Source organism: Cydia strobilella, chromosome 22, assembly GCF_947568885.1.
Source record: "Cydia strobilella chromosome 22, ilCydStro3.1, whole genome shotgun sequence".
Taxonomy (NCBI): Eukaryota; Metazoa; Arthropoda; class Insecta; order Lepidoptera; family Tortricidae; genus Cydia; species Cydia strobilella.
This window is the reverse complement of record NC_086062.1, coordinates 834,746-858,139: the sequence shown is the minus strand read 5'-3', so window position 1 is coordinate 858,139 and position 23,394 is coordinate 834,746. Positions and strand designations below refer to the sequence as shown.

The 23,394-nt window shown below is 37.8% G+C and overlaps 1 protein-coding gene across 5 annotated transcripts in view; it reads left to right on the top strand.

Moving 5' to 3' along the window:
• Positions 1-23,394, top strand: part of LOC134751574 (filamin-A) — a 104,125-nt gene that overhangs the window by 77,732 nt on the left and 2,999 nt on the right. For all 5 annotated transcript variants that reach the window (XM_063687039.1, XM_063687038.1, XM_063687036.1 and 2 more), the window contains 4 exons: positions 14,496-14,686; positions 21,095-21,320; positions 21,930-22,048; positions 22,878-22,974. In XM_063687039.1, the coding sequence (XP_063543109.1) occupies positions 14,496-14,686; positions 21,095-21,320; positions 21,930-22,048; positions 22,878-22,974 (633 nt within the window). The remainder of the gene's footprint in view (positions 1-14,495; positions 14,687-21,094; positions 21,321-21,929; positions 22,049-22,877; positions 22,975-23,394) is intronic.

The window sequence follows — 23,394 nt, the reverse complement described above, 5'->3', positions numbered from 1 at the left end:
CAATCAAACTTCATTTAGGACCCGCTCCAAAAACCAGCCCCGTGGCATTCCGTCATAGCGCTTCGTCTGTCCCTTAAAGAATTTAAAAAACCTTTTTTACCGGCGATTATTTTCAAGGCGGTCAATTAAAATGACTCCTAAACACTACGGCCCGAGGAATGCTACTCTTGAATTTGTCTCCGACCATTGTATTCTGATTCGCAAAAAAGTTGACCGCCAAAGGACGTTTTTCTGAAGAAATGCTTCATAAATGTATCAAGCTTAGATGCCAAATAATGACTTAAGTTTTGTATTAATTTGGAGGTGAGAGTATTTTGTGATTGCTTGGTTTTTCAGTGCGTTATGGTTTTATTAGGTTTGTAACAAAATCTTTTAAGAGGTATGCAAGGAATCTACATTGGGTGAAAGTTAAATGTATTGTATGTTTATGTTCTTCTTTAGGGTACTACTGCGTTCCACCTTAATTAATTATTTTGTTGTAAAAATATACATCGTTTGTCAAGTATTGCCCCTGATAATCGTTAGTACTGCGTCACTTTTATATTAATTGTGTTTGTTAGAAAGGGACAAAATTTAACCCTTTAAGGGCCACTTGCACCATCCCACTAACACGGGATTAACCGGTTAAACTTGGAGTTACCATGGTTACTAGTACAATTTGACACTGCGTTAACGGTTACTAAGGGACATACATAATTACATATAAAAAAATAAATAAAAATCCATTCTAAATAAACAAAAATCCATACTATTATTAAAAATGCGAAAAACCGAGTAAGTCTGTCTTCCAGGAACTAGATTTAGATGCAATTTGGTACAGATATAGTTTCAGTCCCGGGGAAGGACATATTTAGGATAAATAACCTCATCATTCGCTTGCCCTTAACCCATTCCTTATCCTTAACCTCATCCTCACACCCTAGCACCTAAATGGTCGCGTACTGTGCGGTTTAAGAGGAATTTCCTCCCGCGTACGCTTCGGCTGTGGAATGAGCTCCCTGCCGAGGTTTTCCCGAGGGGCTACAGTATGGGGTTCTTCAAAAAAGGAGTGTACAGGTTTTTAAAGGGTCGGCAACGCGCGTGCAATATCTCTGGTGTTGCAGGCGTTCATAGGCTACGGTAACTGCTTACCATCAGGCGGGCCGTATGCTTGATTGCCACCGACGTGGTATAAAAAAAAAAAAAAAAAAAAAAAAAATTCATTCGGGGTCGGCGCAGTATGTCTTTTTCTTAAATACATCTCTCTCGCCCGTCATCTCATCATTCACTCGCGTTCGTTTCATATCATCTCTCACACAGTCTATCCACCTTTTCCTCGGTTTTCCTCTCCCGATACTTCCCGTTACTTAGTATAAATACCTAAGTTGTTTTTATTACGAATCCATTTGCAAGCTAGTAATATGATAAATAAACGCCAATGAAACCCCATTAAACCGCAATTCTCATTAGAAACAGTTCGTCAGCTGTAGCTAAGTGCGATTTGAGTTCGCATTTGCATCATGCAACTTGTTCCGCATTCATTAAGTGGGTACCTACGCAGGCCGCTAATTCGCTTTTGATGTCATAAAACTTTGGTTAATCGTTGAACGATGTCACCGGGCACACCGTTTTATTTGGCATTAGATGAGTAAATAGGAGAATTTAATAGTAGATTCTTAACCATGGGATGAAAGGCACCCATTTCTGTCGAGGTGCAGAGCGCCAATAGTCCGAGACTGAAATGGTGCCTTTTACCCGAGCTAAACACTCTACGATTCATTTCGAATACGAGAAAAACAAATATATAAGTACATGTGCATTTGAAGAAACGCGGCTAAGTATAAACTTCAGTAGTATTTCTTGAGGGTACTTTCAATTCACAATTTAGTTAAAAATATAGTTATTACTGGAATGGGGAGTTAATTATCAGAATGGTCAGAATGGAAATTGTAAAATAAATCCATTTTAAACTTACATTTTAATTGCTTACCGTAAAAAAAAAGAAAAAACGTACATACTTAGAACTTAAGGGGCCCACTGACTATCAGTCCGCCGGACGATATCGGCCTGTCAGTTGTTCGGAACTGTCAAATTTTTGTTCTAACTGACAGGCCGATATCTTCCGGCCGACTGATAGTCAATGGGCCCCTTTACAGTGTTCTAGAGCAGACACGTATCATTTTCTGCACACTTTTTAAAACAAGAACGACCTACTTTCAGAGTATGAGAAATGAAATAGTAGATGTGGGGTTATATGTGGCTTTCCATGCACTTGAATCGTAAGGACCCTTCTCTACGGAAAGCCACATATAGAAGGACCACTGACTGGTAGTCATCCAAGTGCTAGGCGAGCAAGTGCCTCAAGCAGGGCTCTCGTTGAAATAACTTCACTGTGAAATAAATAACTTTAACGTTAAATTTTGTTAGAAATTTCTTTAAGGCCGTTCCATCGGTTTGTCGCTGTCTTTGTCACATTTCGCAAGAAAGAACGGGAAAGAACATACGCGCCAAGTGTCAATTTTGATCAAATTTTGTCGGTTTTTATTTATTTTAAAAACGTTGCCTTACAATATCAAAATTCTAAAGCTATGAAATTACTATTTATGTTAAGATTGTTTTTTGTTTTTTTTTTTGTTTATAGTATCACATAATAAATAACCGAGTAAAGTAGGATTAAAAGTCCGAGTTAGAGGTTAATTTGGGAATTAATTGTATCGAGCGAAGTGTCATAATTCGTGTATCGGAAGCTATGTTGTTAAAGATAATATAGTCAAGAACTACATATATTTTTTCCACGTCTACAAATATAAACGCCTCTTAGAAAAACATGATCATATAAGGAGATATTTCGCCTTCTGGCTAAGGGAACCGCCTTAAGCCCAAAACGTTCTTCGTCCAATTCTATGGAAAATGCTTATAGTGCAAAATCGCGGTCCTCTCGATCTTTATAATTATTGTTTTCAGTATCCTGCAAACATTTATGGTCTCTTTAAATATTTCTATGAATTCTATTAAATCTAAAGAACTAAATTTCAACACGTTTTGCTATTTTTCACCACACATCGAACGTCCAATATTAAATGAAAATCTGAGACTGCAAATAAGTAGGTGCAATACAATAATTGCAGCAACAGGTACCTATCACCTATGTAAATATCAAAGATAGATATAACCCCGTAATAGATGTTTACAGTCTAAGGAAAAAAACGTGCCTCGAAAATCAAGAAAATTTGATTCTCGTTCAGAGGGCGCCACTAGTTTTGGCCCACTGTCGTATAGATGGCGTTGACTGTTTCGTTTGTTATTTAACAATTTTAACGCATATCAGTGAAAGAACATGGGTCAAAATCATAAAAATAATTAATGCATTTAAAAAAATCATTTATCTATATTTAAATACATTTTATCGTATTTTTATAAATCTTAATTTTTAGTTTTAAAGTGTGTCGACAGATGGCAGTGAATTTACTGGGGTTACAAAATTTACTATGACAGTACCGCTCTAGTATAAGTTACTCTATGGTAAATATTAAAAGCCAAATATCTTAGTTAAGGAAATTATATGTTCGTCACACTTAAAGGAATATCTCATATCACGAAGGCGGATAATTAACAAACATGATTGCCGACTTCGTGAAATGAAATACATACTCCATAGCTTAAAAAATTATATATAAGACAACATAGTATTAAGAGTAAATAAGAGCGATTACAGCGGCAGTTAAGCCGATATGGGTATGGATGGTGTAGAAAGGATGCCAATCTCTTATGGCAGAATTTTTTATTTTTATGAAATAGGAGGCAAACGAGCAGACGGATCACCTGATGGAAAGCGATTACCGCCGCCCATGGACACCCGCAACACCAGAGGGGTTGTAATTGTTGCAAAAGTGACCACTTTCAGCTTTAAATAATAGTTCCTAATCTCTCCGGTGGCGCTAGTTAGGCTCTGGGACATGAGTATAACATGAACCAACAAATAACCCGACCAAATTACGTAGGTTGTTTTTGGTAGTATTTCGGTGTATGGTGGCGCCGCCTAATTACTGTTTTTTGATGGACACTTTTCATACATAGAGATTTGGCTCCTTTATATAGTCTCCATGCTTAGGGGGCTTTGCTCGCTGTCATAGTTTTTAGCATGGAGACTATATGTATAAAGGAGCCAAATCTCTATATATGAAAAGTGTCCATCAAAAAACAGTAATTAGGCGGCGCCACCATACACCGAAATACTACCAAAAACAACCTATGTAATTTGGTCGGGTTATTTGTTGCCTTATATGGTTCATGTTATACTCATGTCAACTAGCGCCACCGGACAGATTAGGAACTATTATTTAAAGCTAAAAGCGGTCACTTTTGCAACAATTATGCCATAAGAGATTGACATCCTTTTTATACCATCCATAGTTTTTAGAATATATATACTTTGTGTTAATAAATAAATGAAAAAAAAAACAAAGTAAATATCGTACAACAAAAAGGTTTAACCTTGTCAATACTTGTATGCAATTCTTTTCTTGCAACATAGACATAGTATAGTAGTTATAGACATGAAACCGAGCGACCAGGGGTAAGAGAAAGACATATTCATGTATTGACAGGTTAATGTTAATGTATGGCAGCATAATCCTTTTTCTTTTTCACTCTTATAAATTTTGGTATTTCGCCATCGCCTCCTACCTATGCTGCCATAACCCGACCATGAAAAAAAAACCCGGTCGGTGATAAGGACAAAGCATGACACTATTTTCTCTTTCCTCTTATAGGAATCGCAATAAGACTATATTTCTCTACTAAAGAGTGTCAGGGCCTTGTCTTGCAATAATATCATAAAAGAGGTTAGCAATTATTTTCTAGCAATAGTTGTATTCAATAATTTAATGAAATTTTGTGAATATTGCCCATGTGTAAAATCTTTGGTGCAATTCTTGAATACTATTATTGAAACACAATTGCATACAATAATTGCCAATTCTCGTACAAGAAACTTGTATAATCTAAATGGGCCTTAAAACATTAAAAAATTCTGTGACCCACTCGAAAACCAATAAAGCACAATTTTTACCAAACAGAAAACGTAAATTTCGCAATGACATAACAAAGCTTTCCCACAAAAACCGGTACACCTGTTTTTATTATTAAAACAGTTTTTTATTATCAAAAAACCTTAATAAGAAGCAGGAAAGCCGGGCACCGACCCGGGGCATGTCAATACTACTGCTTTGCATAGTCTACATCATTATTTGGTCCATTGGGGGGCCTGGTTGTACTTGTAGCTAACTGTGGTTTAAGTAGCGCTTAAACTGGCCGCGTGAGCAGCAGTATTAGAATGTTCAGTACTAAAACGCTCTCACTTTGCATATTCTGCATTATTATTTGGACCAATGGAGGACTGGCAACTAACTGTCGTTTAAATAATGTATAGTGTCAAAACCAGGGATCTGCCCGACAAGCAGTATGACGTAGAATAATCAATCGATAATTATCAGTATCAAAACCCTTTTTAGAACCTTTTATTACTTGCAATGTATGTCTATGTAAAGATTCTTAAACCTGATGTATGTTCGGGTCAAATGTAATGTAAATTAGTACTTCCTAGTATTCGATTGAGCTGAAACTTCACATACTTGTGTAAAACGGGTGACAAGGCAATATTATGGTACCATCGAGCTGATCTGATGACGGAGACACGAGGTAGCCATAGGAACTCTGTGATAAAACAACGCAACCTAATTGTGTTTGGGTTTGTTAGAATTGTCTCGATAAGTATTAGTTGCCTGTTGAATGTGTACAGTCAGCGATAAAAGCTTGTATCAAGAATGAAAATTTTGACAGAATACTTCTTATACATTCTACTTAACGAACTCGCAGCCAAGTCATTAACTATTAGAGCAGGAATTAGAGCCCAAATTCATTTAAAATACCTTTCTATGTGAAAACGCGTCTGCCCAGTAAAAATTAAATGAATAAGAAGTTTTCTGTCAAAATATGCTATGTAACTTTAAATAACTTGAAAATTGTAGCTTTGGATAAGCTCGACAATTGATCAGATTTACAGATGTAATTTTTCATAACTATATATTTTAAACTGCTGTTATTATAGCTCAGTAAAGCCCTGCGTCACCGGCCCTCGTCTAATTTGCTGAAACAAAACCATTCCGAAAGAAACCCAGTAAAAACAAGACATTTTTGTACAATAAGCAAAAACGTCGCCAAAAAACCAGCATTCGGATAAATAAATCTGCAAAACTGTATGACCACCAGCGCGAGCGCCGCGTCCCATACGAAAAAAAACTTTTATATGTAAAAATTCAAATTCAGCCACGGCCTGGGAAGATGTAGTAGCATCGTTATCCGTTATTCAGATTGACTGACGTTTTTTGAGGTTTTTAAACCAATTTAAATGTTTTTTGTGCAATTTCTCGGGTTTTTAGGGCGTGCAAATTTATTAGTGTATTTGTCGGGATCGGGGGAATTAGAATTTCAAAGCGCCGCCTAATTGAGGACAGGTGGGTGATGTTAGATGTAGATGGATGGAACTCTAACAAATGCAACGCACAATATTGGAGTTGAGTTGTTTTAAACTCAATATTCTGATTTCAATTGCCGTTCGGATTAGTTTTTTTGCTTTGGTTCATATTCCTTATTTTTTTAATGTTGCGAATTGGGAAGACATTGCAATAAGCATAGAATAATGAGCAGGAGGGCTATGATGCTTTGTCACCATTTCATTTATAATTGTATAAGTGAAAAGACGGCATATCTGATAAGTGATATAATTGAATATAAAGTCGCGAGGATAACGTATAAGTGACAAATGATAGCGATGAGGTTTTGAAAAATCAATTTTAAAGTCGATAACTTAAGGTGTATTTTAAAGAATAGATTGTTAAATCACATTCTACCACTTATCTATGTACAAATGACATAGACAGTTATAAATTATCCATGGTTTGAGCTTTTGAAAAATCAATTCTAAACAAGTTTAATTAAAGTGTATTTTAATGAATATTTGGCTAAATGACGTCCTATCACTTATCCATGTACATGTGATATTGATAGTTAAAAATTATCCATGGTGTAAGCTTTTGAAAAATAAACTCTAATTGAGTTTATTTAAGGCGTTTATTAAAGTAAAACTTTTATACCGTCGCCTCAAATTTAACCGTCTTTAGCATGTCGCATTACAGCAGTAGTAAAATTCTATTTTAATCATATATATGTAAAAATGTTCTTTTAAAATGGAAATATGCAATGTAAGAATTTTGTGGTACGGTTTGAAATTGTGTTACGATTACGACCCTATCGAATTCATTGTTTACCGATGTCCCCGAAGGCGCCTGTAAAAACTAGGCCTACCCATTGGAGTGCCGGCTTTCGCCTGCCCTTTAGCCCCTTTCGTTTCGACGCCCTGTCTGAGGCCTAGCGCTCCGGCTCCGACCAAGTCCCCGCTGCCGCCGCTAGATGCGACGGTGCACCGTGCACACATCGAGAGTGTATCGACTCTGCAGTATCGTGCCAGACGTTAATTGTGAATTGTTTAGTTATACATAATTATATACTGTGGTTTGTGTTTGTTATTTGATATAAGTTTCTCATTTACTATGTTACTATTTCATGGTGTTAGATGCAATGAGTTCTCTGTCTGAGTCGTCGTGCCCCTTACTGTCTTGACTCGTCGCGAGTGTTCACGTCCCGAGGTCTTAAGTCGCATATTACTCGTTAACACAAAGATGTTCCCCGCCTCATGCCTCCGCAACTCGCCGGCGAGGCCTCTGTTCGCTTTAATATCACACCACCATCACCAGCTCCAGCTTCACAAACATATAGCTGTAGCCTGGACCAACTTGTTTCATTAAGGGTCAGTGCGAGATTTTCGCCACATTCCAAAAGGGGCGAGGAGTATCGCCGCTAGTAACTGATGTAGTATCATTGATAATTGCATTACAATTAATGGATTGAACGAATGGTTCGCCCTCCTATCTTTTTCCTACAGAGCCCTACGAACGCCTGTATCAGAAGAAGCAGAATTTCTTACCGCCATGCCATTTTAAATGCGTCTATCTTTCTCAAACATGCATGAATTAGGTATTTTATTTAGTAACTAGCTTTTCCATGTGACTCTGATCCTATTAGCAGATGCTTTTAGGGGTAAACGCTATCCTATATGTTAATCTTATGAATGATACTTTTTGTTCCGCCATGTAAACAGTAATCTTCATGTAAGAGTCCCGGGCAAGCTCGGCCGAATTTCACCTTCCCATACAAACGGAGTTTCGTTCTCATTTTAAAACTACGTGTTGGATTTTAATGAAACCTTGCATATACGATAACATGAGGTATATCTAGGTCTGTAATTATTTTATATAGCTCTCGTAAACGTAAACGAAATAGAGCAAAAACAAGTTTTCTATAAAAACTTATATTCGCTGTATTTTTTTTACTATGGTATCTGAAGCTACATAAACTAATTATAGCCGGGCTAGCACATGTTTGGCGCGAGAGTATTTCGTCACGACATAGACTACCCGACCCCCTTTAATTCATACAGAAAGACGGGTAGTCTATCTCGCGGCGAGATACTGTCGCGTCAATCATTAGGTAAGGGAAATTAGCTAAAATTACGGCATAATTAATGGAAGACTTTTTTAAATTGGGATATGTACGTTATGGACCGAGGTTATTTTTCATCAACCCTCCCCATCCCTCCCCCCTCTGCGTCACCCCCCCCCCCCCCGTCACCCCCCCGCAATGGGCCTGAAACCCGGGTTTTCTCAATTTTTAAGGAAACCGTTCAAGATACAGAAAAAGTGTGTAGGAACGAAGTGATCCTTAATAAATTTGCTATTAATCTCTTATACACACTACAGTGCTATCACTTATAGTTTTTGTGCAATCTGTCACCAAAGATGCAAATTTTTTAGCATTTAACGTTTTTTTCTTTTTTAAGATAACTTTTCTCAAAAAATTCTCACGATATCGCCCAATTTTGGTTTTATTTAAGTAAATAGTTAATATGTTCTTTAAAACTAAGTATTACTTATTATTAAACTCCTTCATTTGACGATTTTATGCCATTTTGAAAATACATCCTCGTCAAACATATTCAAAGTCAGCGAATATCCTTATTAACCACTTGTCTGTATGAAACGGACCCTAACCGAAATTCATAGCTAAAGCACAACCCGAGGGTGAACCCACGATTTTCGACCACCACATTTACATATGAAAAGTAATGAGCGAAAGAGATATAGATAGTTGGATTTTGCTGTTAGGACACTTTACGAATGGGAAACGTAAACATTTCAAAAGCTCCCTACGTGTGTCCAATGTATATGGTTCCTTGGTTACTTTTTAGGTTTCCGTACCCAAAGTGTAAAAACGGGACTCTATTGCTAAGACTCTACTGTCCGTCTGTCTGTCACCAGGCTGTATGTCATAAACCGTGATGACAACACGTGCGCTTGTTTTTTAAGAAATTCAGCACCTGAATAGATATTCAGGTCAATTTGGTATAAATTCAGATATTCTTTGTCAAATAAACTGGTCGGAATGTTTATCCTACCTATTCATAAACTTTGTCTTAAACTGAAACTGAAAAGTCCAGACTCAAGGTTTGTCAGAGAGCAATGGAACGCAGCATGCTGGATGTTCGTAGAACCGACCAACCGAGCATATTACATATAAACACCGCACTGCGATCCAAAACCGGTATTGTGGATGTGGGCATGAAGGTCGCAAAGCTATAAGTAGGCTAAATGGGGCTGGGCAGGGCACGTTGGCCGAATTAACGAACTAGCCACATACTGGATCCCACAGGATGGACCTCGGAGCAGAGAAAGACCAAAATAGAGATGGCAGGACACTTATTTAGAAAAGAAGTGGGAGTGTACATTGGACAATTTGGATAGGACTAAATAGCGGTGAGAGGGAAGGCCTTTGCCGAGCAGTGGAACACTCTTATATGTATATGTCATCATCATAACTCTTGTCGGTGGAGTAACCGCCACGCCACTCCGTTCTTCTTTCTGCCACTGTTTTGAGCTCCTGATACGTCACTACGTTGATTTTCTCTTTGGCTTGGTCCAAAAACGCACGTCTCGATCTTCCTCTGCCTCTCCTTTTTTCTATTCTTCCTTCTATTATATATGTATAGGCTAGTAAAAAAAACACACAAAATAGGTGACATAGACAATATCTAAATTAATTCCGTGACCATAAGAGGTTCAAGTGCTGAATATCTGAAAAAAAGGCATAGAGCATGTCGGGCCATGCTCATTGTAGGGCTCCGTAGTTACCCGTCCGTCACAATAGGCTGCCTTGAATGGAACCTATTAGTAAGTAACAACATAACATAACAGGCAAAAGGGAGTAGGTGCATACCTTCGCAACGCTTTGTACATAGGTACGTCTTTTTACTAAGAAGGGAAGTTTTAGCGATAAGTCAAAAACGACTTTTCATTGAATGTCTTTCTACAGCTCTACATTCACGTTTTTTTTTTGTTTTGAACCCATGGTTCAAATGATAGACTTTGTACGACATATAATTTGATGTTTACCAGTCGCTTTTCGGTGAAGGAAAACATCGTGAGGAAACCGGACTGATCCTAACAATGCCTAGTTCCCCCTCTGGGTTGGAAGGTCATCAAATGAAAGAGCTCATTGTGAGAATCTCAAATATATATTTTTTATAATTTTAGGATAAACAATTTAGAAGTTATTCAAGAAAATAGACAAAAAATTACCATTCCCCCCCTTTATCTCCGATACTACTGGGTCTTAAATTAAAAAAAAAACACACAAAACAGATCTTTACATATAGATTACAGAAACACCTACTAAAAATGTGCAGTCAAGCGTGAATTGGGCTTAATTACTTAGTTTTTGATCCTACCCCTACGGGTTTTTTAAAGACATTTCACTCACGTTTCACATAAAAAATACATTGCTTAAATTGTTAAATTGTGTAATGTACGGAACCCTAGGAACGCGAGTCCGACTCGCACTTGGCCGGTTTTTTTTATTCCCCATCGTAAATTTGAATGGTTTATGGTGGGCTACTCGACCAATCATATTGTCGCATTGCGTATGTTCTATCCCTCACGGGCGCACGCGGTAGGCCACTTCTATTATAGTTCGATAACTTTTATTATTCGATGACAATACAGCCCATGAGAAAAATCTAAGATCATCAGTATTTTTGTTAAAATGTTTTCAATCCTCGATTTATCGCAGGAAATGTCAGAAACTGTTTAAAAACCTCATATCATTTTTTTCGATTGATTTATATTTTATATATCCATGCCAAATTTCAGCTTTCTAGCACTAACGATCACGGAGCAAAGCCTCGGACAGACAGACAGACGAACGGACATGGCGAAACTATAAGGGTTCCTAGTTGACTACGGAACCCTAGAAAAGAAAAATCCTAATTCCCAACGATAGGCTAGCAAGCATGTAGACATCTCGGAAACCCCAGTATTTATAACGTGACCGTGAGATTCGTAAGAACCTATGCGTAATCGGAGAGCTTACTTATACCGATTTCTTTAGCCATTGACTCGCGTATACACAATACTTGGTTGTATGAAGTAACATTGAGAAGGTTGCATATACCTACCTAATTTTTCAAGCCCATTATTTATTCATAATTTATTATTGATATAAAGTACATATTAATTACTTTCATCAGCTTTATGCATACTTATCTTATGAACTTCATTTTTAAGTTCCACATTTATTTATATTAATACAAAAAAATATCAAAAAATTTATTAGCTATATGTGTATTTATTTATATAACAAATATTAAAAAGTATACAGAAATTTACAAACTTAAAACCTACATCTAAAAATTATGGATACTATATACTAAGGTCGACTCGACAGGTACCCGGGTAAACCTCTGGCGATGGATTGCCGGGACCGCTCGTCTCCTGGGAAGAGATATCCATTTGTCCTTAAGTCTGTAAACAACCCACCACTTTTATGATTTGGTACCTTAGCTACACGTAGCTAATATTGAATAATACTTCCATAAATATGGAAGTACAAGCTTCGAAGAGTCCTAAAGAAGTTGCATTTAATAACAAAAGTTAGGTACATATGAATATGAATATGCATTGAAATATTTAGAAACACTTCAAATTACTTTTAATTTTCAAAAATACACATTCAAGCCTTATTTCTATTTCATAGTCCTCAAAATTCTACGTAAGTATGTATTAGGAAAAATGTATAAATATAATGTTACTGACTATGTATGTGATTACGCCGTATAAAAGGAACATCATTATAGTTCTCATCACCTGCGTCAGTGGTGTTCAGTACCAAAATGGACATACCTTCTATTCACCGCAGTCACAAATTGATCTAGGGACTTGCTGACGGTAGATTGAGCAATGGACAAGCCATGGTCTTGTCCAGTTCCCCTTTGGTAACTACCGTCAGTTAATAGGTGCAGTGATGTTAGAACCTAAAATAAAGAGTTGTAAGTTGGTATGTCATTATTAAACAAGTATTAAGATCAAGGTGGTGGTAAAGGTGACAAGAAAGATTTGAGGAATAGTGCAACATTATATCTTTACTTTAAGATGTGCCGGCAATCCATCGCCATGTTGAGGTTTGAGGTCGGCGTCGAGTTCGCCACACAAATAGAGTGCCAATTTTTTGCGCACTCTATAGGTATATATGTGACGAAACTCCTTGTTAGGCATATCGGTTGCATGCATCCCTTATGGCCCGTCGTTGCAGTTTTCTTTCCTCTTTTTTTAATAGCAGCAGCTGCCAAGAAGAAATGGTGTCTTGCCATCCCTACAAAGAATGTATTGATAATATTATATGTAAATAAATGGAATCCAAATTGTATATATTATAGTGAAAAAAAAAAACAGATACTTACTGATATTTAACTCCAAAAACTGGTATATTTCACAATTTGTATTCCACAAGTCTTTTTCGCTAATCTTAGCAGAACAAACGAAAGATGTACTATCCTCACAAAAAGACCTTAAACCAAACTTCACGGTAGAATATGATGGAACTTGCATTAATTCTAACTTAAGATCACATCAATGTACCATATTCTGACAAATAAATACTTTTAATTACATTTCATTTCATTTCAAATCCCCTTCTAGTATTCAAGTCTATGTGTTTCCACTTATCGTGCCCAGTGAGCACTACGATAAATTAATCAAAGGCTAGCCGTCAAAAATCGACTATATATCTATTTATCCAACAATCGTAGCCATTTACCGGCTATTGCTGTCAAAGTGGACAAAAGTGTATAAAAATGTATAAATCTGGACAAGTGTCATATATATCATTTAACTTATCCACTTATCATCAAATTTTAAGGTGGAAATGTGGACAAATGACATATTATCCAACGACCATGTTATGCAGTATATCATTTAACGGCTATCGTTGTCAAAAGTGGATAAGACGTCAAAACTGGATAAAATGTCAGTTTTATCATCATTTATACAGCTATATCATTTATACAGTCGAGCATCATAGCCCGGCAGAACGGGTGTGACACCATTTACCGAAATTTCATCTTTATGTATTGGTTGTCCGTGCATCTGAACGCCTAACCAAGGATGACGTTTTCTATCAAGTGCTTATTTAATTTTATAACAATTAAATACAGTGCTGATGGCTTCAAAATACGTTTAGAAAAATTATTACTGTGGTATACTTTTAATAATTTTAACAAATTTTGCCTTTGAGAATGTTTTGTTACGTTTTGTATTAGTTAAATAATTGTAAGGAGCTTTATTTTTAACTAGCGACACTAGCGACCCGCCCAGGCTTCGCACGGGTAGTTCAACTATTTTTTTTTTTTTTTTTTTATACCACGTCGGTGGCAATCAAGCATACGGCCCGCCTGATGGTAAGCAGTTACCGTAGCCTATGAACGCCTGCAACACCGGACAACACAAAACCTTTACAAATTATACATATAAACCTTCCTCTTGAATCACTATCTATTTAAAAAAACCGCATCAAAATCCGTTGCGTAGTTTTAAAGATCTAAGCATACATAGGGACAGACGGACCGACAGCGGAAAGTGACTTTGCTTTATACTATACATGTAGTGAATGACATTTTGTAAAATACGTGTAACAAAAGTATTCCTGAAAATTCTTTGTCAGCCTATTTTTGGGCTAATTAACCTGTAAATAAAGCAGCGGTCTTAAATAATTCTCTATCAAGTACTAATTGTGTTATCCTGACAACCGGTCTGGCCTAGTGGGTAGTGACCCTGCCTGTGAAGCCGATGGTCCTGGGTTCGAATCCCGGTAAGGGTATTTATTTGTGTGATGATCACAGATATTTGTTCTTGAGTCTTGGGTGTTTTCTATGTATTTATGTATCTGTATATTACATATATCGTTGTCTGAGTACCCACAACACAAGCCCTTTTGAGCTTACTGTGGGACTTAGTCAATCTGTGTAAGAATGTCCTATAATATTTATTTATTTATTATTTATCCTTCCCCAGGCGAGTACCGCATCGGCCTCAAATTCAACGAGCAGCACATCCCGGACTCCCCCTTCAAAGTGTACATCTCCCCCGCCATCGGCGACGCCCATCTTCTGGAAGTAGCCCAGTTCCCTGATTCAGCGCAAGTGGACAAGCCAGCGCAGTTCTACATCAGGCTCAATGGGGCTAAAGGAGATCTGGACGCTAGGGTAAGTACCTCCAGCTGTAAGATCATCTTCAAGGTAAACGAGCAGCACATCCCGGACTCCCCCTTCAAAGTGTACATCTCCCCCGCGTTAGGTGACGCCTATCTTCTGGAAGTGGCCTAGTTCCTTGATTCAGCGCAAGTGGACAGCGCAGTTCTACATCCGGCTTAATGGGGCTAAAGGAGATCTGGACGCTAGGGTAAGAAGTAATTTTTAATTGTGCTTCTTGATGACTAAATCCACCAACAAAAGTAACTGAGATTAACTAGCGAGCTCTCTCCTGACCAGTTACATAGGTAAATAGATGTTAAACTATGATGCTGAAGATGATGATAGGGCTACGGGAGTTAGGGGCTAAGGAAGAGGGTCTAGATGCTAGGGTAAGTTTTCAAACTTAACAGTTCTTCTTCATACGGGGTGCCACAGAAAACCAGCGCTGTGGTATTTATTTATACCAGAGCATATGCCGAGTGGCGTCCTTTTGTAGCCACTATAGCGGCGCCAAAATTTGTGTTTATTCATTAACCCTTACCTTACTCCTTTTTCTATAACTACCATTGTACCTAGCTTTAAGTGTTTAGTAAGTTCTTTTTTGTAACTGAGGTGGCGCTGTTTGTAGAAGGTCTTTACAATAAATGTCTTTTCTTTCTTTCTTTCTTTCTTTCTTTCATAACGAAATAGAGTGGCCTGTTCTGTTCTAAGACCAGATACATAAGTGGATGGAAGATAAACTGTGATGCTAGGATAAGGTGCTTGAATCGCATCCGCTAGACTAGATCTTCTGAAGATAGCAAGTATAAGCAGTCGTCCTGACTGTCGCCATTATGTTTCTAAGTTCTAAGTCAAGCTTTATGATGCAGAGACCTGACAATAGGGTAATCCTAGAAGAAACCTATTTTCCTGATTTAGCTCAAGTGGATAAACCAGCGCAGTTCTACACATAGGTACGAGAATAATAAATTAATCAGTTTAAATAGCACCTCTTCTGACTTTAAAGATGACGCAAGACTATTGTTGCGATAGGTACCTATGCTCATTCTAAATTAAAAGAATAATATATATGTTAAAAAGCGCTGGTGGCCTAGCCGTAAGAGCGTGCGACTTGCAATCCGGAGGTCGTAGGTTCAAACCCCGGCTCGTACCAATGAGTTTTTCGGAACTTATGTGTTTATTGGAAATAAGTATGTTGTACTATTTTCGACCCCACTCTTAATCATTTGGACACTTGTCTGTTATTTGTGTCTTATTGTAGGTATTATTGTAATTTTGCCCTCGATAAATACAATAGATCTATCCGTTACAATGAACCATAAAACTGCTAAACTCCTGAATATCAAATAAACTATCAATAATTCAGTAAACCCATGGATCGCCATAATATGCAAACCCCAGTTAAAGATTTACAAATCTCTGTGGATCATTGCAAGATTCGGCAGACAATATGTCTTCCAATAAAGAGGCTGTACAGTCAGACGGAATTATTTTAATACCATTTTATTTTATTAAAAAAAAAACCGTCGCTGGTAATGTGGAAGGAGTGTAAAAATTCTGCACATGCAATATTAAAAAAAATATTTATGTATTTTTTTTATATTGAAAAATTGCTTATTATCATTTCATCATCCTATTCCGTTTAAGCTGACTTATTTGCTTAATTAATTTCCATACTCGTATTCTATTTTTAAAACAGGTGATTTTAAAAGTTTGATAGGATGATATAAAATGAATAATAATTAATAAATGATGTGGCAGTATTTTGTGACAAATTAGATAAACTTTCAATGATTATTTTACCTAATTAGAAGTTATTTTTATCAAATATGAAAAAACATCTATTTAAAAATAACTACACTATGATCCTCGATACTATACTTCATTTTTTTATCATTAGAAGGAACTCCACAAAACTAAGTCTAAGTAGAAGTTTTAATGATACGTTAGAAAAGTATCATTAAAATCGTTTCTTCGCAACTTCTTGTAATAATAACCGCAGCTGACTGTACATAGTCCGGCGAGGGGTCAATTTGATTTATCGTGTGAACATGACGGCCGACTGTACGTCATGTGACGCAGATTTATGATGGATGTGGATGGTGCCGGCCGGGAGTTTAAGGAAATACAAGAATTTCTCCCAACACGTATCTTATGTATAGGCTCTGATTTACGTTAACTGATCTGATACTGAACGGATCAAAATAAATCCAAGATAAAAAAAAAAACAGGGGCAACATTATATACAAACGGGGACATTCGCGATTAAGGGCAAATATCGTTTAAACGTCTTGCAGGCGGTGAGGCGATAGCATAAAAGTGATGACCAATAGCATGGCACTTAAAAATGTAGGTGTTGAAAAAAAAAGTTTAGTTCAGGTTAAGTTTATAAATTTAGAGCGCCTCATCATTGATAAATTTAGAGCGCGCGCAGCGCTCAGTATTTACTTAAGGTTATGCTCAAAAAGTCACCACTTTTCTCAACGGACAGTCTTTTCAGGGAGGCCTGCGTACTTAGTGGTGGAAAACTCTTTTTGGTAAAAATTGTCACCAGGGCCCACCGAAAGGCCTCGCTCTCGGTTGGACCGGTTGAATCCAACAGGCTCAGAAATCGTTGTTTTAGGATGCCATTAATGCCCACAAAGACTAGTTTCTGTAGACGTTTCAGTTCCTACCTAAAACCGTTCCTTTACAACAAGTTCTGCAAGATAGTTGACCTCCAAAAAATGACTGAAAGGGAAGTAAAGATTGTCGTGACTAGAGCATGCTTGGTCTGGAACTATCACGAGACTGAACGTTTCTTAGGAAACATTAATATTTGAGATTCCCATCCTCTCATCCTTCTCCTCCCATCCTCCCTCTCTCTTTCACAACCTTATATACAAACACACCCACACACACGCTCTCTCACACATACTCACTCACCGACTTTAATTTGTAAATTTATTAGTCGTTATTAGCTGTAGGTTTCCTCTTATTTTAATTAATCTCTTCTTAAATTAACTTTTCCTTTTATAGTAGTATATAGGTAGTTTTGTAGTCTTAATTATTCAAATTTATATAAAAATAGGTGTAATATTCTTTAATGTCAACTGGATTCTAGGACCCCAAGTCACAGGCATAGCCTAGTTTGGGATCCACTGTATCCATGTGTCTGCAAATTGTTTTCTATTGTCAATAAAAATTATTCTTATTCTTATTCTTATTGCCGTCAATTGTCTTTGTGACAGCCGGGATTTGCAAATAAAGATAAGGAATCCAAAATGCATCCTCATTGGTTATCTTTATTGGGAGGCGAAGCCAAGCCTAAACAACAACGTCAACAACTAATAAACGGTCCATATACTTATTGTTTGTCTCATTACCGTTTTAATATTAAGATAAAGAATCCTAAATGCATCGTAATTGGTTATCTCTATGGGAGGCGGAGTTTAGCTCGCTCGTAAGGATTGAGGTAAAAAATTTCTGAATTGGTTCACCGCCAATGTCCCCGATAGTAGATTCCACCAAAATGTTTACTTTGCCAAAATTATATTCACAATAAAACTTCCCCCTCTCTTCTCCTTAATCGTAGACTTCCTCATACAGTCTCACTTTCAAAAATGTATATAAAAGATAATAAAAATATGTAAGTATAAAGATAATATCGACATTTTTAAAAACAATTTGTTAACTTCCATCGGCACATAAATTCTCCTCAAGATGCTGCCTACTCTTGTAATATTAACCTGTTCATGTATTTTTCTCTATTTAATAAATTATAGAAAAAAAATTATTAGCCAAATACACCAGAAAAAGTCATTACACTAAGTATCTCGAAGGCAATTCTTTTAGTCTATAAAGCACATGTAGAATATTGGTTTTTCAAAATCCCCAAATTTGCTAAACATTGTTTAATAAGTGTTACATTAAAAAAGCGATAGCTTTAGTATTTATAAACTTGATTCTACCTAATCACTTTTTTAACCCAACTTTGTCCCAAAACTAAAGTTCTCGTCTGTTCTCCCCTAGCCACATTGGCGCGAAAAAATGTAATAAAACCTACTGACCGCGCGTGAGGCGCTACAGGAATAAATCTCTGCGCCTTTCATATTTTATAACCACGTAGACCTAGGAATGCTGAACGAATAGAGGGTTCGCATTTAATAAATACATTATATTATACTTCTCGCGTCGAATGATTGTCTGTATAACCGTAGAAAAAATGCTCCAAAACTGATTGAATCATGAAAATAGTTACAGGTGTGAAAAGAGACATAGGACATATTTGCTTATGAAATAACATTAAACAGAATATTTATTATAACGTTGCGACGACGAACTTAGAATAGAACTTAATTATGATATAAATTTCCAATCAGTAGTTTTTGGAAAATCGTTTTGCATTCTGGAGATATGTATTACAGGTTTACACCTAGTTTAGACTCCTGTCTCTTACAAAGTCATATAAGTTGTCCTTTACTCTATTTAAATGTTAAGATCGTTAAATATATCATTTGTGAGGTGAAAATAAATGTATTTTTATTTAATTATTTATTCCTACGAAGAATTCAGTGGCATGGCGGAACTCTACGAAATAGAAAATAAGTAATAAACTGTAGTAGATGTCATATTTTAAAGAAAAAGCGACGAAGCCCTCCAGCACGACGAAGCACTTTTTCTTTAATATTTATGACATCTATTACAGTTTATAATCCCTGTTCTACAACACTGTTTAAAAAAAGAAGATTATAATTTATATTATAGTAGTGTGACTACTTAAATAACACTAATCATAATATTTAATAAAATAATTTGATTTGTTCCCAAAAGTCGTTTAGAAAATAAGTAATGAAACTTTCTGCCTCATTCCTAGCTCTGTGGCCCAACAACGGGATGAATACGGGAAGTTTGCACGATGCGATATAAAAATTAATATGGGACTACCCACAAAAGAAAAGTTGGGATTAAACTGCAGTTGTGGAATGGGAAATATATGTAGTTGGCTAAATATGATACCAATGCTATTGTGGTGAAGCCTGTGGATTGTGAATATTTGGCAGCAGCGAGTTTTCGTAGATCAAAAAGTGTTTTAGCACATTAGCACGGAAAAGTGCCTATAATATACAGCGAGTAAGTGACTTTTAGTACAAACAATGTTTGAAATACTAACGTCAGTATTTCAACTTTATAAATTGAATAAAGGGTTCTATAAAACTGACAGTTTGTCTGCGATTTTGTATAAGAACCAAAAGACACAAAAGGTCACAAAAATTCGTTTAGGGACAATTTATTTTTGTTTAGTAAGTAAAGGTATAGTTGTAGGTATGTTTTAATAGATTTTAACTTAAGCTGAGGTGCCCCAATAAATTATGGAAATAAACGTTTAGCTATGTGTTCAAGTTTGGTGTCATTTTCAGAGTTTCACTTTAATAAATAAATAAACAAATATTATAGGACATTTTTACACAGATTGACTAAGTCCCACGCCCAAGGAGGCTTGTGTTATGGGTACTCAGACAACGATATATATAATATATAAATACCTACTTAAATACATAGAAAACACCCATGACTCAGGAACATATCTGTGCTTATCACACAAATAAAAGCCCATTACTGGGATTCGAACCCAGGATCATCGGCTTCACAAGCAAGGTCACTACCCACTAGGCCAGACCGGTCGTCAAAACATAATAAATTGGTCTTGAACGTTTCAGTAGAGAATTTGAAGATTACAAAAGTCTTAAGTAGGGTGTCATAGATCTCGGAGTCTTGGAGTTGTCCGACCAAGGCAATGGTACCAGCTTCGTTATAGGACGTTGGAAATTTGGAAATACATTACATCGTATGATTTACTGAGGTGAATACAGAATATTACATGAAGATAATATATTATTGCCGCAGTGTCTTAAGTCAAAAGTCTTTGACCAGTGGTTGTTGCCAGTGATGACATACGGATCTGAGACGTGGGCGCTAACGATGGGCCTCATAAGAAGGCTCAAGGTCACGCAAAGGGCAATGGAGAGAGTTATGCTCGGGGTTTCTCTGCGTGATAGAATCAGAAATGATGATATCCGCAGTAGAACTAGGGTCACCGACATATCTCGCAGAATTGCAAACCTTAAGTGGCAGTGGGCGGGGCACATTGCTCGCAGAACTGATGGCCGGTGGGGCCGGAAGGTTCTGGAGTGGCGTCCGCGTACCGGAAGACGAACTGCCGGTAGGCCTCCAACGAGGTGGAGCGACGACCTGGTGAAGGTCGCGGGAATTCGGTGGATGCGAGCGGCACAGGATCGGTTGGAGTGGCGAGCCTTGGGGAAGGCCTATGTCCAGCAGTGGACGTCTATCGGCTGACATGATGATGATGATGAATATATTATGGGGATAATATTGTCGTTACGGCGTAAAAAATAAATCTAAATCTCCCCTTTATTCCAGGTGATGGCCCCCTCAGGCAAAACCGACGACTGTTTCATCCAGAACATCGACGGGGACCAGTACAGCATCAGATTCATGCCGCGCGAGAACGGCGTGCACAACATCAACGTCAAGTTCAACGGGGTTCATATCCCCGCGTCTCCGCTGAGGATCAAAGTGGGGAAGGATGATGCTGATCCGGCGGCGGTGCACGCTCATGGACCTGGCCTGGGGCAGGTGAAAACTGGTACGTGTTATTGCAAATCAAGGGTCTTCTAACTACAGGACCTAAGGAGCCGGTGAGCCAGTCAATCCGGCCTGCGAAGGACTAAATCGCATGGCTGGATTGAAAATTAAGCGCAGTCCTAACCTTGGCCCTCGGGTTCGGGTTTGGTGAACCACAGAGCGGACTGGAAGACTGAAGGTTGAGCATCAGCTCTGACAATTATCGTCCGAGTTTTGAGACTGGATAATGTAAGTCGATTATCAGTATTAAAAGGGCTGCTAACTGATTATAAGTCTGCTTTGACATAATTGACAACGCCTGCAATTTTTAAAATAAAAAAATTAAAGACTGGTGATCTTGCAAAATTCATTCAATCCATTGGAGCAGGTTTAAACTGGTAAGTAGCGTACACAAAGTGGCTTCGGACTGCGAGGCCGAAGGCTAAGTCCTATTTCTTCCATGTTGTACAACTTGTGCAGTACAATCAGATTGAAACGAATAAACCCCAGGCTCTTTTTATATCCTGTCAATTAATTTTAACCCATTTTTTTTAGAAAAGTTCTATGGGAACAAATAATTACTACAGGAGTTTGAATCAAAGCTTCACTTATTCTGCTTACTTACTTACAGGTGTAAAGACTGACCTCATCATCGACACCTGCAACGCCGGCGCGGGCAACCTTGCCGTCAACATGGACGGGCCTTCCCGGGTCGCCATGGACTGCACGGAGGTGGAGGAGGGCTACAAGGTTTGTAGTTTAGCCTGGATATATCTGTACTATGTGAAGACCTCATCATCGACATGTGCAACGCCGGCGCGGGCAACCTCGCCGTCAACATGGACGGGCCTTCCAGTAGTCGGGTAGAGGAAAGCTACAAGGTTTGTACTTTAGCCTGGATATATCTGTACTATGTAGACCGACCTCATCATTGATACCTGCAACGCCGGCGCGGGCAACCTCGCCGTCAACATGGACGGGCCTTTCCGGGTCGCCATAGACTGCACGGAGGTCGAAGATGGTTACAAAGTATAAATTGTAACAGTCGTAACGGTGTATGTGTTTAGCATTCGGGTCACCTTGCACATATTCGTACTTGCAACGTATTTGAAATCAATCAGTTTTCTATTACAAATACCAAATGTGACAAAAAGTTGGCATAATTATATAGTATTCACCTGCTACAGGAAAGATTCTGGTCCTTAATGGCTAGCTTCAACCTCGATGGAACGAGTGAGATCAAAAGCCGATCTGCAAAAGTACTGGACACTAACTCTACCTCGCACTAGCAGTTTCACGTGCCCACTCCACTGCTTTCAGTATCCTCCAGTATAATTGGTACTGATTGTGCTAAAATGCCTTCAATAAATCTTAATTTTTATTGATTCCTACTTACTTACTGGTGTGACGCAACGACCCGAAGTGGATCTTGGCTTCCAACACCAAAGACCACCATGCTACTCTGTCCAAAGCCGTTTCTGTCCAGGCGCCGAGTTCGCTGAGGTCTTTCTGCACTTCGTCTCTCCAGTCTTCGTCTTTTATTGATTCTAACTAAAGCTAATCTATTGATCGTTTGTAGGTACGCTACACTCCTCTGGCTCCTGGTTTCTACTACATGAGCATCAAGTACAACGGCCACCACATCGTTGGCTCTCCCTTCAAGATTCAAGCTACTGGTTAGTAGATCTGCATCCGTCTTTAGAGTCAGAAAAATCTCGAACTGTTGCCATTTTATTAATTACCTAAATAATCCATTAAATAAACCTAAAATGAGGTACAGCTTAGACGCCATCAAACATTTCTGGGCATTCAATTAAACGCCCAGACAAGAGTGGTGTTCCAATATTTGTTGCATTCGATGTCATGTTTTTTTAATTTGAAATCCAGTCCATTTCATAATGCGCGTACCGAACTCTTACTTGGAAAAAACATCTCGAAATTTCGATTCGTGACTAACATATTCATATTTATTTATTGCAACCATGGTATTATAGGTATTACAAAGTCTGGGTTCCACATGGACCCTGTGAGGGCATAGCAATATTACATGCATACTTAGGATCTAATCTTAAATCACCATTTCCATCGTTTTTAAG